At 37.6% G+C, this 20,514-nt stretch overlaps 2 protein-coding genes and 1 pseudogene across 15 annotated transcripts in view; 2 read left to right on the top strand and 1 right to left on the bottom strand.

Annotated features, from left to right (window-relative positions):
- GPR15 (G protein-coupled receptor 15) overlaps nt 1-8,845 on the bottom strand; it is a 48,554-nt gene extending 39,709 nt beyond the window's left edge. The window contains exons 1-2 of one of the 3 annotated variants that reach the window (XM_063805074.1): nt 6,694-8,845; nt 5,078-5,714 (exon numbers count right to left, since the gene is read on the bottom strand). In XM_063805074.1, the coding sequence (XP_063661144.1) occupies nt 7,138-8,220 (1,083 nt within the window). In that variant the 5' untranslated portion in view covers nt 8,221-8,845 and the 3' untranslated portion in view covers nt 5,078-5,714; nt 6,694-7,137. 3 annotated transcript variants of the gene reach the window in all.
- The window catches only part of CLDND1 (claudin domain containing 1), a 50,017-nt gene that overhangs the window by 16,097 nt on the left and 13,406 nt on the right, over nt 1-20,514 (top strand). The window contains exons 1-3 of one of the 12 annotated variants that reach the window (XM_063805118.1): nt 3,658-3,716; nt 7,676-8,245; nt 18,812-19,121. In XM_063805118.1, coding sequence (XP_063661188.1) covers nt 8,234-8,245; nt 18,812-19,121 — 322 coding nt within the window. In that variant the 5' untranslated portion in view covers nt 3,658-3,716; nt 7,676-8,233. 12 annotated transcript variants of the gene reach the window in all.
- On the top strand, nt 14,848-15,188 carry LOC104005652 (large ribosomal subunit protein eL38-like; annotated as a pseudogene).

Here is a 20,514-nt window from a genome sequence, read left to right as displayed (position 1 = left end):
GACTTGTATATGGACTAAGTATGGGCTTCTCCTAAACATTGGAAAAGACCAAGGAAAGTTATTTGACTTGTAATTTTCATTGCATATACCAAGCTCTTCTTGGGTGTCACTATTTCATTCTTTGATTAAAAAAAATAAGCAACTATGTGGATTCTAAACTCCATGAAAAACAAGTTCTGCTTCTACCTTTTTAACTCCTATAGAGTCGAATAAAGTGATATACATATATCACTATATGTATTTATTGTGAACTAATACAAATATATATATATATATATATATATATATTTGTTCGACCTTTTTTTTTTTTTTTTTTGAGATGGAATTTCGCTCTTGTTGCCTAGGCTGGAGTGCAATGGTGTGATCTCAGCTCACTGCAACCTCCACCTCGCGGCTTCAAGCGATTCTCCTGCCTCAGCCTCCCGAGTAGCTGGGATTACAGGCATTTGGCACCATGCCCAGCTAATTTTGTATTTTTAGTAGAGACAGGCGGTTTCTCCTTGTTGGTCAGGCTGGTCTGGAACTTGCGGCCTCAGGTGATCCACCTGCCTTGGCCTCCCAAAATGCTGGGATTATAGACGTGAGCCATCACGCCCCGCCTCAACTTTTTTGTTTTTTTTTTTACATAGAGATGGGGTCTCACTATGTTGACCAGGCTGGTCTCAAACTCTTAGCCTCAAGTGATCCTCCCATCTCGGCCTCCCAAAGTACTGGGATTACAGGCCTGAGCCACTATGTCCAGCCATGTTCAACTCTTTAGTAGAAATTTCAATCCATTTATATGCTTTTTGTAATTGCTGATATATTTATGCATACATATGCCATTTTATTTTGTTTTTTATTTACTATGCTTTTTCTTTGCTTTATTTTCTCCTTTCTTGTATTCTGTATTTTGTCAGTGGATAAAATAGTTATATTCATCTCAAGTACTTCAGTCTGAATATTAACAGCAACATTCAACAGATGCTTTTCAGCTGCAACTGTATACGGTATGTTTGTGTGTTTGTGTATGTGTATAAGAGAAAGAAAGAGGCTGGGTGCAGTGGCTCATGCCTGTAATCCCAGAACTTTGGGAGGCCAAGGTGGGCGGATCACTTGAGGTCAGGAGTTTGAGACCAGCCTGGCCAAAATGGTGAAACTCCATATCTGCTAAAAATACCAAAAAAAAAAAAAAAAGGAGCCTAGCATAGTGGCGCATGCCTGTAATCCAGCTACTCGGGAGGCTGAGGCAGGAGAATCACTTGAACCCTGGAGGCGGAGGTTGCAGTGAGTCAAGAGCGCGCCTCTGCACTCCAACCTGGATGACAGAATGAGTGAGACTCCATCTCAAAAAAAAAAAAAAAAAAAAAGAGAAAAAAGATATTTTGTGAATGTGTAACTGCAATATGCCTGTTTTAGAATCCACCAGTTACAATAAAAAGATTTAACAATTTTTATGGTTGTCATAGTGTATTGTGTACGATAGACATTTTGCATTCACAGTTTGATGTTTGAGATTTTGACTGAAACTCCACAGTTGTATGACATAAAAAGCAGACATTTAAACCACTGACCTATGAGGTGATGCGGAATGAGTCACTTAACTAGTGAGTCAGGCCAAACACTTAGGATAGATATCTCCTTTCAACTTTTCTTTTTATACATTTTGCAATAGCTCTGAAAACATTACATTTTATTCAATTTGTATGAAGTAGATTATATGCTATATTGGAGTTGGCAAATTTAGGGATTTGTGAAGGTTTTACAATGGATGGTTATGAAATACAAAGGGTCTATATATACTCTGTAAGGAAAAGAGCAGCATTGCTTGCTGAAGACTTTGCCACAGATTTTTTTAAATTAAAAATAAAGTTTCCAGTCATATGTAATTTTTGATGCATAAAATTTTAATTTCTGAATAAACATCACAATAGTAGTTTATATCTCCTGTTTTGTATATAATTAAGAGCAAACGAAAGAGTGCATTTATAGTATACAGATCACAAATATGCTAGGCAGGAGCACTTTTTTGTTTTATTTTGAACTAATAGAAACACAGAAATAAAATATTTTAAATCAGAATTGATAGGGCGGGGCGCGGTGGCTCAAGCCTGTAATCCCAGCACTTTGGGAGGCCGAGGCGGGCGGATCACAAGGTCAGGAGATTGAGATCATCCTGGCTAACACGGTGAAACCCCGTCTCTACTAAAAATACAAAAAAAAAAAAATTAGCCGGGCGTGGTGGCAGGCTCCTGTAGTCCCAGCTGCTCGGGAGGCTGAGGCAGGAGAATGGTGTGAACCTGGGAGGCGGAGCTTGCAGGGAGCCGAGATCGCGCCACTGCACTCCAGCCTGGGCGACAGAGCGAGACTCCGTCTCAAAAAAAAAAAAAAAAAAAAAAAGAATTGATAGGACCTAGCAAGTAAAAATGTTAAATTTCCTATCAATGTTGACAAACATGAGATACTCATAGATGATGTTTAACTCTCTCTAACATGGAAGTGTTAGAAAACTAGTTAATTATTACATATATTTAATTAGCAAATAAGAAAAATCACCGAAAAATATCAAATTGATGAACATCCTTTACTAGGTTGGCAGATAATTTTAATAATAATGTGAATATTTTATCGTAGATCCTTAAGCATATGCAGCTAACTCAGAAAGTTTCATTGTAATTTGAAAGTACTTTTGGATCTTAGAAATTTGGTGCTTATGTATATAAACCAGAAATTTTTTAGTTTAATAATATCTGCCCAACTAGCAGAATACTTTCCCCCTACTTTTAGATGAACAATGAACATTTTATGTAAATTTACATTTCACTACCATTTACCTTGTCATAAGAACCTTTATGAATAGTTTGATACTTTGGATATTTAAAGTAGGGTTTTTTTGTTTTGGATTTTGTTTTTAATGCTGTAGGTTTATCTTAGGATGCAATTTCCACTTGTCATATATGTTTAGGAAATATAGCTCTATTAAGGAAATGACAAAGATAGCAAGAACCAATGAGTGTAACTCACCCTAGGGTGGATTTTTACATTTGCAATATAAAATCAAGTCAGTGGCACAGTTGTTTTTCCCTGTACACTTATACGTAAAGTCTAGTCATAATCGTTTACTTCTAAAATTGATAAAAACAAAGAATATTGGCTCAAAAAAAAAAGCTTTAAATAATAACCGGCATTTGCAGGGGAAAATCCAATCCACATCAAACTCCGTGAAAGACAAAAGGAACTTGCAGTAGTCAGTAACTGTTCGCAAATATTTTGGTAGTTAAAATTACCCTCTTGCTTTTTCTCCTATGGCACCTCTTTCTCTAATGGGGCTGGAGCCATTATCTTGCTGGCAGGTTACACCAATGGTCTGGTTTTAGAAGCAAATTTGTAATTCTTTTAGTTTTGCTCAGCTTTTATGAATGAGCTCTGTAGGAAAACAGGTTCTTTGTGGCATGCACATTTGACAAGTCATTTCTCTCTTCTGAGATCGCTAGGCAGAATAGAGAGTGATTTGAGGAGTCAAGATGAATCACAGAGGAAGATTTTTTTTCCACTCACCTTACCACCATACTGTGCATTTATGCATCTATTTAAAAATTAACTTGTGACCCCTAGTAATGGTCGGTTCTCAGTCACGCACATAGCTTCCCTTTAAGACTGCTGTTAAAACTTTTCACTACAGAAGTGATTTTGACTTGTTAAGAGTGGACAGGTTAAGGGACTCCCAGGAATATCAGGTTAGTTTCAACCTTTCAATACAACCCAAATGGAGTAAATGTGTTTGGGACTATGTTTGCGACTATGCGTGTCTTGATTACATTTCTTTTAAAATTAATTATAAAGTATCAGACAACACATTACCTAGGATTTAATGGAGAGCTTTTCTGGGGTAAGTTTCAAAAAGTTATTTGAGAAATGCTTGAGAGATCACTATCCTTTTATATTTGTCATTTACATCCTCGCAGTAACTTTGGACTACTTATGCAAATGACAACAAATAATGTTAATCTGTAGTGATTTCCTTGTGTATTACTCTGAATTGTAAAAATTTTATTTTGTTTTTCTAACTTTGGATATAACTGGCAAGGCATGATTGTGTTAGGATGAAAGAGTAATTTTCTGGAAATTCTTGGCAATGCATTGATTTGTTCTTTAATGACATTAAATTATCACAAACTAGCCTTTAGGCTAGTTTAATTCAGGTAATAAAAATAATGAAAAGGTATAAATATGAGTCTGTGATTCTATGTATATCTGAATGTGTATGTATATGTAGAATATCTAGGTAAGTATAGAAATAGAAATTGTTCAAATTAAAAATGAAGAAATATTATTATTATTATTATTATTATTTTTGAGACACAGTCTCGCACTGTCACCTGGGCTGGAGTGCAATGGTGCAATCTTGGCTCACTGCAACCTCCATCTCCTGGGTTCAAGCGATTCTTTTGCCTCAGCCTCCTGAGTAGCTGGGATTATAGCTGCCTGCCACCATGCCCGGCTAATTTTTTGTATTTTTAGTAGAGACGGGGTTTCACTATGTTGGTCAGGCTGGTCTTGAACTCCTGACCTTGTGATCCACCTGCCTCGGCCTCCCAAAGTGCTAGGATTACAGTCGTGAGCCACTGCACCCAGCCTATGGTTTTAAAAATATGCAAAATGTCAGACAACTAATTTGTAATAAGCTTTTTAATGCTATTATAATGTAAATTACATTTCATACCAGCAGAATCCATATATGACAAAATAACATGTGAACTTAATCAAGCTTTGAACTTTTTTCTATTAGAGTTATACTACCTATAAAATTATATCTATTTTTTTCTTTCACAACTGGTACATTATGAATGTAAAATAAACTCAGATTTTATTAAAGCCTACAATTATTATATCTATTTAAAGTACTAAAAAACCAATAATACATATTTTTATTTGGTGTTATTTTAAATATTCTCAGCAAAATTAAAGTGAAGAAGTAGAAATAAAATCTCAATATTTTAAAAATGAGAATGATTAAGTATTATTTGATGTTAGCTTGAAAATTTGTAAGGAGTAGTCAATAATTAATAATAGAAATCAAATCACTTTATAAAGTAACTTTTTACTCCACATTTAAAACTTTATTTATATTTATTATTTTTACAGTATCCTTGATAATTCTATAGACATAGATATTACCAACTACATTTAAGTATGAAAGATTAAAATGACCTTATTAGTATCACAACATTAAGGGTGAAGCTAAAATTAATAGCACAGGTTTTCTGCTTTCCCAACCAATAACTTAGCTGATTGATTCAGCTATTTTTTAAAGGCAGTATTTTTCAAAGGCAGTAAGTTTCATGATTAGTAACAGTGCTTTTGCCGATTTGTTTTAAAGAAATGTGTGTCTTCTACCTTCTGTATTTTGTTTTGTTTAACTTTTGGAGATCTATTCAATTGCATTGAATTTAGTTTTGAAGTTTTCCAAGAATATTTATTTGTTATTATTTACATGGTCTTTTTTTTAATAACCATAATAATTTACTAAAAGGTTATTAGAATTAGTATTAATATTAATATGTTGTTAGAAATTAATACAGTCCAGAAGAATACTTATGTAAGGAAATTATATTTTTATTTAATAACAGTTTAAGAAAAATTAACAAGTTAGCCAATTTATAAAACCAAAAACTGTATTTTCAGCTTCTAATTAGGCTACAAGGAGATGTCCGATATTTGAGGTTTCTCTTAATCTGAAAGATACATGAGATGAAATTAAATTGGCTAGTCTTTGAAATGATTCTAAGTTTTTTCTGATTTTCAAATCTAATATTTAGAAGTAAAATGGTAATTCATTCAAGTCAATAGTGGAGGTAAAAACATAACCTGCTTTCCCTTGAATCAAAAGATGTTTACAATAGCATGCTTGCTGCTGCAGTCTTTTGTGGTTGCCACTAATTACATGTTTTTCACATCAAAGTCTTCAAAAGGAATATAGGTACAAATTGACTCAATAAATATTTATTGGGTAAAGGAATTCAAGAAGGTTTCTGGGTATGGAAAAAAAATATATAAAATACTAGTGAGATCTTTGTTAGAGATTTTCTACTTCGGCTGAATACAGAGCAGCCTGTCTCCCTATATTACTGGATCTTATCTTGAAATTATAGGCACCAAGCAAATGATACCATAGGGAATGTGTAGCACTAACATTTTAATTAAAATACAAAATGATAATCTGCATCGGGGTACAGCTAAGCATTTTATGAGTTCCAATTATATTAGTAATAACATTTTCATTTGATAACTAGATAACTGGGTAATTAAAAACATGTAATTAAAGCAAAGTCAAATCCTAATTTATAAAGCCAATGAAAACAAAAGAGCATAGTAAAACCCCATTAAAAAGTAGTTACTACACCATTATGAATGAGATACATTTTTATCAATATCTTATAAAGCAAAGAGAGGTTGAATCCTGCCATATGCTTATGTGTTAAAATACTAGAAGACCATATGATAAAGTAAGTCCCAAATCATAAACACAATACAAAATCCCCATGAGTTTTTTTTTGCCAGTCCAAAGCCATTGTGAATAGGCATAGGATGAAGCACAATGTTGGAAGATGATGAAGAATCACGATACAAAGCTTTAAAGATTGAGGTCAGAATCTAGCTTAGTAACTCAGAAACAATTAATTGCACAGTGCAGATATATTATATTTTTGTTACCTGCATTGTTACTGCATTTCTCATCAGATGAAAGTAGGCAGAATCATTTAAATGTAGTCCAATTTAGAGCCCAGTATGAAGGGTGGTGAGGATGAAGGTACCATGGTTTTTGAGAGAGGAAAGGCCCAAATGTGCATTAACAATCATGAAGAAAGGGACTGGTTCAAGCAGGAGCCTTTATCCAAGAGTTCAAGGACAGATGGGAATTGGATTTTGTCTGGTGGACTTGATTGGCAAGGGTCGAAGAAGGCTGCTCAGCTGAGAAAACAGCACATGGCCTAATTATATCCACAACACAGGGATTTTTCAGTCCTCTCTTTAAAAATGAACTCTTCCTTGCATCTATGAAGCAATGTGAATCCTATCATTAACACTTCTTTCTTTGTTGCTGACAAAAATTAACTCCTAAACCCACCAACAGAGCTTGAAATGTCACAGTTCCCTTTAGAGTGACACAGACCTCTTCCTCCTCCTGGCAAAATCTTCTGCATGAATGAAGGTGGAGAGCGCCTTAGTGAGGTGACTATCTGATGTCTCAGTGCTACTCCCAAAGTCATAGTTTTTCAGGCAAGGGCACAAGCAGTGGACAATGGCCCGGCGGATGTAGCTGTCGAAGATATAGTAAATGAAAGGGTTGACACAGCTGTTGGCAAATGCCAAGGGTCCACTCACCTCCATACCAAGCTGAAGAATGGCTGAGGGTAAATAGTGTTCTTGCCGCAACCCAGAGACAATGGCCAGGAACTTGAAAGTATTGAAGGGCAGCCAGGAGACAAGAAAGGCTGCCACGACAATAAAGATGATCTTTATAGATTTCTTCAGCTTTTTGTTGTGCTTTCCTGATTGCTGGTAATGGGCACACAGCTTCCTTGCAATGCAACAGTAGCAGGTCACAATGCTCAACAAAGGGACAAAAAAGGTGAAAATTAAGGCCACCAGGGACCATATGAGTTTAATTGGAGTTGCCTTTTTCTCTGCACAGTATGGCTTATCATCAATCAGCGTGAGCTCCCTGGACAGAAGAGTAGGCAACCCCAGCAGGCAGGAGATAAACCAGATGCTGGCACAGACTACATATGCACAGTCTGTCCTTCTGAATTTCCTGGATACGACTGGCCACACAATGGCCAGGTAGCGGTCAACACTCATGCAAGTGAGCAGGAGGACACTGCAGTGCATATTGACGGAGATCATGTAGGAGCTCCCTTTGCACAGGAAGGAGCCCGTCCTCCACAGTCCTAGAGATGCTTCTTTATCCACCCAGAGAGGCAATGTGACAAGAAAAATGAAGTCAGAGGCAGCCAGATTGATGATAAAGATGTCGATCAGTCTTCGGCTGCCGGGTTTGAAATGCAACGCTCCCATGAGAACAAGGTTCCCCAGCACTCCAGTCAGGAACACAGCTGTGTAAAAGACTGGAAGGAAGACAGAGGTGTAAGGAACATGGGAGTGGGTCTCCCTGATGTCAGAGTTTGGGCTCGTAGCATAGTAATAATCCAAATAAACTGAAGTTTCTTCTGGGTCCATCACCAAAGAGCAGATGCCAAATCTGGTGAGTTTACTTACATATGATGTTTTTGTATAAATTTTAGAAACCTCAAGGAAGCTTCTTTTATACAGTGCCTGCCTCTCTCTCTCTTTTTTCCCCTCCCTTTAAAGATCTTGGACAAACATGAAAGCCGAGATTAAAAAATGCAGTTTCTACCAATCCTCAGAAAGGGCACACAAGGAGCACCACTCTGATTGGTGTTGGTTGGTTGTGGTTGTGGTTTTTTTTATTTGCATTTGCTCGTGAAACTGAGGTGCTTTTTGAGTTCTTTTTTCAAGATATTCAATTTATTTCTTTAAGGCCAGTAATTAAGAAGTGAATTAACTTGATTTTTTCACTTCCTTTAAAGACCTCCTTTGCTTTTGACACTGAAATTTATTTTGATCTAGCCTTCTGTTTCACATAGAAGATATTGTTCTGCTTTTAGAATTGTAAGGCAATGATAATGTATTCTTTTTATTTACTTTGTTGGCGAACTAGGAAGAAAACTAGTCTTTCATTGTGTAAAGAGTGAATGAAAAGTTTCCCAAATCATACCAGTCTACAACTAGGTCAAACAACATGATTCCATTTAGGGCATGAGAGTCTCCCCATCTATGTGGCTCTTTCATTTGACATGTAATCAATCCTGTTTCATAAGTTTTAAAAAATCCCCCAAAGACTGGGACCACGTTTTGTGCTCTTATTATTTTAAGTTTTCCACTACAACTTGCATAGCATCTTGCATATAGTTGGTGCTTTGGAAATAGTAGTTTATTAGGTTTGATTCAGAAAATTCTTTTTGTTATCCAGCATAACTAGTAGAAATGAATTCATTGAGGTCTAACTTCAGGTATTGTTGTTATTTATGTAACTTACAAACACAGGTTTAACAATCTCAAGTTGCTATTTTTACCCTCCTATCTGCTATTGTAATTCAACCAGTGAAGTTCTCTTTTGTTAAGAGTTAACATCATTGATTAGGAGATTTTCTCCCTATTAACCCTCAAATACACTTCATCAGACTCTGGATCCCCTCTGATCTTCTCTTCATTATACCACACCTGTGTAGCACTGATTTTTTTAGCTTCTGAGCCATGGCCTTCTGGTACCTCCACACATGAGTGAACATCACTTTTGGAATTGCTGATTGCTGATCTGGCAACAGATATACCTATAAGTGACATCATGATGGAGGTGCCAGCATGGACACTATAAAAGGGAAGATTTTTTAGGACATTTAAAACACTTGGGGAACAGGCTAAAACAGAAAGAATTCTATCACATTTTTCTCTCATATGTTTCCTTTTATATTATGATGACCATAGTAAAATATAACACATTTTGAAACGGACTCCATTTATTTCAGCTCTATACTGGTCAAAGTGACTCAAGGCTCTCTTGCACTATTCTTCTCTCCTATCTGATTTAATCTTCAGAATTCTAGTTTCAGGTTGATATTGCTATTCATAGAAAAATGTATGTTTGTAGATGAAAATATAGTCATTAAACATTTGAAGTCCTTTCTTAAGTTGTTTTTTCATGTGTTTGTTTGTTTAATTTTTGAGACAGGGTCTCACTAGGGTCTCACTTTGTCACCCAGGCTGGAGTGCAGTGTCTTGAACACAGCTCACTGCCAGGCCCATGCAATCCTCCCACCCCAGCCTCCTGACTAGCTAAGACTACAGGCATGCACCACCATGCCCGACTAATTTTTGTATTCTTTGTAGAGACGGGTTTTCGCCATGTTGCCCAGGCTGGTCAGGAACTCCTGAGCTCGAGCAATCTACCTGCCTTGGCTTCCCAAAATGCTGGGATTACAGGCATGGGCCACCAAGCCTGGCCCTGCTGAATTGTTATTTCTTCAGTAATTAGTATATTAAAAAGAATCATCCTGCCGGTTGTACTTCCTCCTTCCCTCTTCCTCCTGATATGGTCTAGTGTCACCTGAGTCTTAGGCAAGTAAGCTGAGGTCAGGGAAGGATAAAGGCTCCTCTGACCTGGGACAGTCCCAGAAGTCACTCTGGAGTTGATTTGTGGGCCTGAGCCTGCCTTCTCTTGTGTCCCTGGCTGCTGTGCGCAATTCATTTAATTTCATGGAGGGCATATTCTTTACTAAATATAGACTACAGATCAGAGAAACTAATTAACCGCTTTGACATTTCTGGGACAGAAATCTTTCCCACTGGGTAAGCTTTAATTATTTAATAGAATAATTCATTTTGTCAAAAATTGAAGTAGGACAATATTTACTCAAAAAAGATTAATAGGGTAATATAGAATATTTAAACACATCATCTATATCTGTGTGCCTGTGTGTTAAAGTACTAATCATATATATTCTTTAAGTGTACTGAAATTTTAATATTAGAATTTTGTACCCTACAATCATAAGTTCTTTTGGCATTTGAGAAAATAAGGTTGATTCTGGGTCTACGGTTTTTCTTCTTTTTTTAAATCCTTTGATATGTCTCAAGAATTCAACATAAAGGTATTATAAAATGGAAAAAGAGTTCATGCTCATACTGTAGAGGAAAATATTTGGCTGCACATTCATTCTGTATCCCTTAAATTTTTTTTTTCAAATTTCAAAAGTTGCTGGACCGCTGATGTAAACTATCTCAAATCCAATTTCCTCAGCAAACTATTGAAGCAGTTGTAGATAAAATAGTTTGCTTTATCATATATGGCCACCTTGAAGTATGATATTTAATGGTAGAATGTTACAATGTGAGAATACCCACCTTGGATCAACAGCATCTTTGTACCCAAATCAGAAAACAAATTAAATGTTTTAAGCCAAAAACGTTCACATAGCATAGTGCCAGTCTTTTAGTACCTCAGAGTACAATGCTAGTACAAGAGAGAATCCACAATAAAGCTGGCTAAAGTGGGGTTGTAAATAAGCTGGTGCAACGGTCAATTTTAGGACTTTGAGTTTTCTTTAAAATAAAGATGAAGATACTAACAATAAAATAGAAACCTACACATAGATCAAAACTCAAAAGCAACACTGGGTTCCATAAACATATGAAAAGTCAATGTAAACAGAATGATGGCAAAAAAAAAAAAGAATAAGATATAAGTATTAGTAACTGAATTAGAGCATATATGCCACATCATTGGAATTCTTTTTCTCAGAAAATAACACTCAACTTTCCTCCCTGACTCCTGGCAGAAATAACTGCTTCTTCCTTTGTATTTCCTAAGAACTTTAAAAATACTGGTTACAAAGTACTTGTCTCTTTTCACACTGTTAGTTGTCTTTGTATCTGACCCCTGGAGCTGATAATGAGCAACCTGAAGACAGAGTCCATTCATTATCTCTGGACTGGCCTCTAGCATACAGAAGTTACCCAACTAAAGTTCTTTTAGGACTCTTAAAGCCATTGTTTTGAACCTGTGGATGCCAGATCATATTACCCAGATTAGAGTCATCGGGGACACCTGCTGAGCTGTAGATTGCCAGACCCTATTCTAGATGTCTTCAGTCAGAATCATTGGGGAAGAAGTCTAGGACTTTATATTTAACAAGCATTCGAGGTGATTCTTATACACACTAAAGTTTAGAATCACTGTTCTAATTTATATAAGTTAACCAACATTATATATTATGCTTTGTTATTATTTTGACTCATTTTTTAAAAAGGCTTAAAAGTTACCTCAGAATTTGAAATTTGTGGAAGTCTTTTGGTCTGAATATCACAAAATTTGAGGAATTAATTTAGATTTCTAGGCCCTGCTTATTCTATGTTACAATTCCTGAGTTATGCTCAGAACTGGTTCAGGTGTTGAAGATGAAGACAGAGAAAGGTTTTCTCTACTGAAACATCTGCTTGAGTGAATCCATTATTATTTGCTGTGGCTTGCAGCCTCTGCTTCACAAGCAGGCTGAAGATTTAATAATAGAGCCACCCCAATTAGGCTTATTGAACTTATGATTATATTACTTCGGCCTCTTCCCTGTCAACCACCATATCAGGTGGAGACTCATCAGATTACATGCATATAGCACAGAAGAAAGAAATCCCTGGATACGAAGTCTTTGATTCACACATGCTCTGCTGATGTGTCCCAGAGTAAATGGCAAAGAGCATGAAGCAACTAATTATTTCTCATTAATCTCATCAGTCAAACGGTGTCATTATATATTCACTTGTTAGATACATTATCTTGTCCATTTCTTAAAGTGCAAAGTCAAATAGTTAAGTTTAAGAAAAACGATTATACTGTTTATACTCTAGGAGTTTATTTTTATTTTTAAATTCTCAGTTACTTGGAGAATTTAGTACTATATAATGTAATATCACATCATGCCAAATTAAGTGGCATGTATTCATTATTATGAGGGCCCCCCACTTAATTTACTGGGTTATTTCCATTGGTAACTAATATATAGATAGAAATGATGTTACTATTCTAGGAATATATACTTTAGATTTTTTCGAAATAGCAGATTTAATCTGAATTTAGGTTGTGCATAACAAAAATTATGTTTATTTATGTTGGTGTCCTTGGCATCCAGCAGAGTGTCTGGCAAGCAATAGATGGTCAATAAATGATTATAGATCTGGGATGAATCACGCTTGAATTTTGAGTTATTTCTGCAGAGTAGGGACTTTTCACAAACTTCTTAGACAGCTTCCATTTTCTATTCAGTCCTGGGATCTTTGTCACATCATAAACTAATATGAAGAGATGTTTCTAAGTTAATGCAGCATATTTTTTGTCAACTTATGCTAATGTTTTCACTTGGCACATCTTGTTGAATCAGAAGCAACTTGCAAACCAATAAATGTGAAAAATATCATTATCATGGCCTCATAATAAGTATGACGGATAGTGATGAGAAGAGGACTCTCTCAATGAAGACTCTTAAGTTTATTAATAATTAAATTAATTGATTATATTAGTTTCTTATCTGCAATAAGATTTTTTTTTGAAAAGTTATTTTTGGGAGGCCCACAATTCATACTCATAACTCTATACTAATAAGTGTCAATTAGAAGAAATCAGAAAAGTTTCCTTCCATAATTTTACCTTCATAATTACTGTTAATCTTTGAAATAGCAAGGGCTGTTTTTCGGTATCTTTTCTAATCAGAATGCATATAGTCTTCCTCCTTTTCCTTTGCAATCTACATTTGCCACTATCTCTGCTTCTAGTACATTGCCTAGGCTTGAGGTATAGGGTATATAAATTCTGCAATGAAACTCTAATGCTGTGGATCTATGAAAAACCATATTTTGTAGTTGCATTATTCTTCTTCCAGTAGAATTATAAACTGTAAAATTTTAGAGCTTCAAGTGGTGTTAATGATCATTAGTACAACTGTTTTACTAAAGAGGACCCTAGGGTCCAGAAAGGGGTCATTAACCAAAGATCCATTGATAATTTTTAAATAAAGGATAATTTAAACTCAAACTTCTCATTTACATATGGGTCATTCACTGTCTTTCAGAAGCATGGGCATCTAAAAATTATAGTTTTTTACTATATGTGGCACTTTACAGGAATTACTAGAAAAAAAAAAGGAGACATTTCAGGTGCACTTTTCTATTTGCCTTGATCTTGACTCTGTTATTGTTCTACAGTGAATGGGTGCAAGGAAATTCAAAGATAGGTACATTTTTAAAAATGGTTTTTGGTTGGAACCCAGAATTGTACATATTCCCATTTTTTTCCTTTCTGAACTCCAAAGTTCACAAGGAAAACAACCAGAAAAAAATTACATGAAGAAACATAATGTAAATATATCTTATAATGTAGATATAACTTTTAATTCCTAAAAATGTGCAATTAAAAATAAAATATTAAATGTATTGGGGAATTTAGTATTGATGGAAATTCTAGTGTGAAGGGTTGTTTCATAAGTACATAATAAAAAAGTTACAACATGTGAGTATCTAGATTTTCAGTTATCGGTTTTATTTTAAATGTGCTATAACTATAATGCCTTCCGGTTGAAACTAGAACCATCTTTAACAAGTTAAGCTAGATGTCTCATTTAACTTGGCTTTTAAACCTAAATTCCATAATCTCTACATGGTTGCAAAAAATCATCTTTCATATTTGTGAAAATATAAGGCTAGCTACCGTTTCTCAAACAGCAGAGTAAGAAGCAGAAGTAGAAATTTAGCTCCATTAATTAATTAAGGATTTATTTTACCTACTCATACAACAAGCAAGCATAAATAGAAATTAGGAAACACCAAAGATGCAGAGATAAACCAGAAATACGGTTGTGTGTTTGGTGAAACTGGGTGTGAAGAGGCCGTTCAGGTCCTCTCTCAGGATGATCAAAACCACAAACACGTAGAGACACCTCCAGGTTCACACTAGGTTGGTCAGTGAAATGCGTCCTGAGTGTTTTCTAGGCATTCTGAAGACTTGAAGGGTGCAAGTGTCATCCTCCTTTGCAGGTCTTCCCAGAAACATCCACCTCCTGAGTCATGGCGACTTGTGTATGATACGATCCCAGGCCTGGGAATCTCCTGAGAAGGGTTAAACAGGGATGCCCAAAATACTAGCCCTGGCAAATTTTTCCTAGTCATTTGGTGGTTAGTCCAGAGCTTCTCAAACCTGCTGAAGCGAGCAGGAACACCTCTCTCTATAAATGGCTTATCTCCATTTAGGGGTAGCCTCTAGGGTTAATCCAGGAGCTTTAAAAGCTGTCTGTCTTTTTCCGTCCTGTTTTTCCCGGGCGCCGCTCGCTGTCCCGGTCCGCGCCGGCTCCCTGCGTGCCTTGTCGCCATGCATCCGAAAATTGAGGAAATCAAGGACTTTCTGTTCACAGCCCGATGAAAGGATGCTGAATCTGTCAAGATCAAGAAAAATAAGGACAATGTGAAGTTTAAAGTTCGATGCAGCAGATATCTTTATACCCTGGTCATCAGTGAAAAAGAGAAGGCAGAAATACTGAAGCCAGTCCCTGCCTCCTAGTTTGGTAGTGAAGGAGTTGAAATGAACCAGCCACACTGATTTGAACTGTAATAGAATACAAAAAAAAAAAAAAAAAAAAAAAGACTGTTCTCACTAAGCTTACTCAAATATTATATTCAACAAATATTTGCAAATACTAATAACTTAATGATTCTTTCCTAAACCTCAGGTCCTGTGCTGGGCGTTTTATATGTTTTTCTCAATCTTCACAATGATCATGTGGGATAGATGCTACTGTCAACATCCATATTTTGGAGAAAAGACAACCGAGACTTAAAGAAGGTTAATTCTCCAAAGTCACAAAATGAGTATATTCAAGTGTGTTACCATGGTAGTCAGTTACTCTAATATCCAAGTTTGCTACCAAGTCAGTTACTCTCTCTAGTTCCTTTATCTGTAGACTGAAGTTGTTTCTTCTCTCTCCTTTAAACTTATCTTTTGCCTGGTTTACTGACCACATGATCTCAGTGGAGAGGTAAATCTGAAAGTGGGGAATTTCTTTTTTTGAGGCAGAGTCTTGTTCTGTTGCCCAGGCTGGAGTGCAGTGGCGTGATCTTGGCTCACTGCAAGCTCCGCCTCCCGGGTTCATGCCATTCTCCTGCCTCAGCCTCCCAAGTAGCTGGGACCACAAGAGCCCACCAACACGCCTGGCTAATTTTTTTGTATTTTTAGTAGAGACGGGGTTTCACCGTGTTAGCCAGGATGGTCTTGATCTCCTGACCTCGTGATCTGCCGCCTCGGCCTCCCAAAGTGCTGGGATTACAGGCGTGAGCCACCACGCCCGGCGGAAAATAGGGGATTTCTAATGAAGGCCAATGGATGAAGACATTTCCTGGAGTATAAGGGCATTTATGTGTCTTACTACACATTGACAATTTGCCTGTGCCTCTCCGCCACTTTCTCTAGTTGGTGCCTCTGACAAATTTTTTTTTTTATTATATGCTGTATATGAAAATCCAGAGTCATGTTTGAATATATTTGGCTACTACCTTATTATGTGCTGCATATGAATATCAGTTTCACCCACTCAGGTCAAAGAAATGTAAGTAGAGATAGAGAAACATATCATGCCTTTAATCTGTCAAAGTGGTAGAAATTTAATATCAACTTGCAGCTCCCATCTTTCTCCTATGCTAAATTACAAGGCATTAGGGGACAGAGTAGGGGTTTGAGAGCCCCTCTGGTCCTTGAGTCAGCTTTCTCTGTCGGTTACTGTTGAGAAATCCACCATTTGCTGGTCCCAGGCCACGTTAATGGTTCCACTCATGTTATTGTTAAGATGTCCCTGCTTCCTGTCCATGAATTTCTGTGTTAAACCTGAGGGTTCAGAATCATTGTTGCCCCTGTGCCACACATCATCTGCAATCTCCAATGCTGTCCATGACCTTATCTGCTTGAGTGATGTTCCCCAAATTTCAGTCTTTTTCCTACTATACCCACAATTTTTTATTCATTTTTTGACATATCTGGTATCCTCAGTATTATTAACTTAATAGTTTTTAAATTAAGTGAAAAGAATTTAAAAGGAACAACATTGCTGCAGTAGAAAACTAGTATCACTTGTCATAAAAGGAAGGCAGCTACAAACACATTTTATGAAACCCAAATAATATCATTACATTCTTGATGGATACTGTCTGCCAGGTCACATACTTCTTAGCCTAAACTTATGCAATAAAACCAGAAGGATGCTCTGCTCCAATGGGAGGGATTCTGGGAGAGGGAAATAAAATGGGTCAACGTTTCACAAGTAGAATCCCATTTTTGTTCATTTATACTTAGATCTAGAGGCAGGGTGGTGTGATAGGGAAAGCACAGGCCTAAAAGTCAGATCTAAGTTATACAAGTCACGGTCACTGACTCGAGATGACCGGAAACAGGCCCGCTTTACTTTCTGGACCATTCTCCCTTCCTCCCTAAAATGCAAGAATCCAACAGCCTAGACTTCCCTTCTGCGTACCGGCTTGCCCTGAGGAGCTGAACTACATCTCCCACAATGCGCCGCGCGCGGCGCCAGGAATGCCTATCGCCGCCTCAGACAGCTTTCAGTCTGTCCCTCCTACAACTCCCACAAGGCCCCTCGGCCCCGGGCCGCGGCCCGGCCCGGAGTGGGGGCGGGCGGAGGCGCGGGAGTTATGGAGGGGGCGGGCTCTGCAGGGAAGTGCGTCAGAGGAGGCGCGGGGAGAGTAGGGTGCTGTGGTCTGAGCTAGAGGGTGAAGCTGGCGGAGCAGGAGGATGGGCGGTGAGTGAGCGGGACCTGCGTCGCCGGGCAGGGGTCGCGTCGCGGTTCCATGTTCCCGGCGGTTTGAACAGGAGCCCCCTTCCCGAGCGTGGTCGGGCTGGGCGGGTTCCGAGCGGCGGATTTGTCCCAGGGCCGAGCCCTCTAGGGCGGGGCCTGGTCGGGTACCGGGGGACCCTGGCCCGGGGCCGAGCACGGCTGCCCCGCCCCAGCCCTGGCCTTCTCCGGCCCTGCCGTGAGGCCCAGGAGGTGGCTGCTGCAGGCGTCCGGCTTGGACGAACCGCCGTTCCCAGTGCTGGGACCCTTTAAGGTCATTTGAGAGCACCTGGATGAAGGGGGGATTTTTAAAAAATCAAAATACAAATCCAACTTTTTGAGTTTTCGTTGTCATTGCTCTTATCTTTCCTGAGTCACTTCCCATTTTCCAAACTCAGCAACCCCAGTTTGCGAGTCTGTTTTCATGCACCTTTGTAAGGTGTTTGGTGCGGTCACGGTGTATACTTGCCGTGTAGTATTTGACTCAGCGCGATCCGCCTTGAGTCATTTTACCGCGGCCATTTACTACTGCCGTTGAGCCCTGTCCACGCCTTGGGAGTGTTGATATGTTGAGAGTTTTCTGTCTGGCTGAGGAGGGATCATTTAGTTTTTGCGGACGTATGTTGCACTTAGGATTTAGGGAGAGAGCAAGATTTCTGTTGAGAAGGTTCAGAAGTATAAGGAATCGGGAGAGTAGATAGGAGTGAAGCATTTGGCAGCGTAAAGAAGCTTGGCTTAGCTTTAATGGATTAGGGAGAGATTGCTATCTAGCATTATTACATGTTATTGTTCTCTTTGCTATTTTATACACCTAGAACAACCTTTCCCTCGGGGTTAACAAACATCTTCAACTCTGTTTTCCGTATGGCTCCTGACTCTTACCTTTGTTTTAGGAGGCTTCCCTCTTCAGAGGAAACTGGGAGAAGCCAATTTCCACTGCTTCTTTTTCCTGTGCCTTTTTAACACTCAAACCCAGAACACTTAATCCTCTGCAGCTCGTGCAAAAATTCAGTCTGTAATTTAAAATGTGTGCACGGTACACTGCTGACCATGGGCATGTCTATTGTTTGTATCTGTAATGTGTATGTCCATTTCAGTGTTGTCTGTTTTAGTATGCAGGTGATAGACTAGAGAACAAGACCTCTGTCTCCGTAGCATCCTGGGTATGTGAGCATTCAATAAGTACTTTTATGAGAATGAGTTTTGTTTTAAGCTTAATTAAAAACATGCTTGCTTTCTAAAAAAAATTCTTAATGGTTATATGTACGAAGGGATGGGGAATTGGGTAAAGGGTGCATTTGGAATAATTCAAAATAATCTTTCTTATTTGTCCGTAAAGTCTAACTTATCTTCTTTCTTCAACTTTTAAACAGAGCAGTCTGAATGCCAGAATGGATAACCGTTTTGCTACAGCATTTGTAATTGCTTGTGTGCTTAGCCTCATTTCCACCATCTACATGGCAGCCTCCATTGGCACAGACTTCTGGTATGAATATCGAAGTCCAGTTCAAGAAAATTCCAGTGATTTGAATAAAAGCATCTGGGATGAATTCATTAGTGATGAGGCAGATGAAAAGACTTATAATGATGCACTTTTTCGATACAATGGCACAGTGGGATTGTGGAGACGGTGTATCACCATACCCAAAAACATGCATTGGTATAGCCCACCAGAAAGGACAGGTATTTCTCTTATTTTAACTTCTGTCTTCTTCACCTGGTTAATAATAGACAAAACGACGTAATGATTGCCCAATTACATGTAAGCAGGTTTGTTGGTTCTCTCTCTCCTTAAAGAAATAAATCGTGTATCTTCTCTTTCTACTGCCTTCTCTCCCCAACTTCTTTGCATTACCATGGTACTCATCAATATTGGTTGGATGAGGAACTTTTCTTATCTTGGGAAAGCCTTAATGGCTTTTTTTTTTCTTATTTACTCACTCATTAAAATACTTTTCATTACTCTAACACATGTTATAAAGAAATAGTTGGAAAAGTACATCGAAAGACTTTTAAAAATATTTGGTAACTAGTAAAAGGACTACCATCGAAAATCAACTCAAAAAATTGTCCTTTTATGGGTTAGCTGTATTATAATACATATCTATCATTTGCCCGTGTGTCTTAGAGGTTGTAATTTGACCAGCTCTACATTTAATCTGTGTAATTATGAGACTGTTTTACAACAATCTTGATGCAGAGTTGGTAGGTTAAGAAATTTGTATTACAGAAGTTAAAAAAAAAAAAAACCCAAAACTAGATTTTTAGGTTTATTTTACAGGCATTCTTATTTAACACTTAAAGATTTTAATTTCCAGTTATTAAAATGGTAGCTTTAGAACTCTTTGTAAGGAACAACTTTACAGTTTATTTATGACTACTTCTGTTGGCCCCTTAGTGGGGAAGCATTGTATTCAAATCATAGCAGAACAGGCTTGAGTTATGAAATTTCAAAAGGATGATAATATGTCACTATATCTGGAAACAAAGATAATTTGGAAGGAAAGGAGAGAAAGTTGGTTAAAATTCATTGTAAAATGTTCAGTTTGACTTATGAGGTTACAGGAGCACTTGATATTGAAATTGGAGTTGGAATTGGAGTGTTACCATTTAGTCATTCATTAAACAAATAATTTATTGCATGTCTCCATGTTCCAGGGCCTCTTAGCTGGGAGAACATCAGGAAAGAACAAAATCCTTACTCCTGGGGAGCTAGCATTCTGATAAAGGATGACAGGCAGTGAACAGAATATAACAGTATAAACAGAATAAATAATTATTCAGTATGTTAAAAGATGACATGTGCTATGGCAAAATAGAACACAAAAGGGATTTGGAAATATGTGGGAAAAGGAATATTGGTGGCCATAGGTTATGATTTTCAATAGGATACTTAAAGTAGGTCTCATTGAGAAGACACCACTTGAGTAAAGAATGTAGTTAAAGACTAGACAAAAGAGTTGGCCATATGGGTAAATGGGGAGGAAGTCATTTAGGTTGGAAAGGACATCTACTGCAAAGGCTCTATGGCGGGAGCATGCCTGAAATATTCAAGGACCAGTAAGGAAGCCACTGG

The sequence above is a fragment of the Pan troglodytes genome, chromosome 2 (genome assembly GCF_028858775.2).
Source record: "Pan troglodytes isolate AG18354 chromosome 2, NHGRI_mPanTro3-v2.0_pri, whole genome shotgun sequence".
Taxonomy (NCBI): Eukaryota; Metazoa; Chordata; class Mammalia; order Primates; family Hominidae; genus Pan; species Pan troglodytes.
Note: the sequence above shows the minus strand (reverse complement) of the source record. Positions and strands in the feature narration are given on the sequence as shown.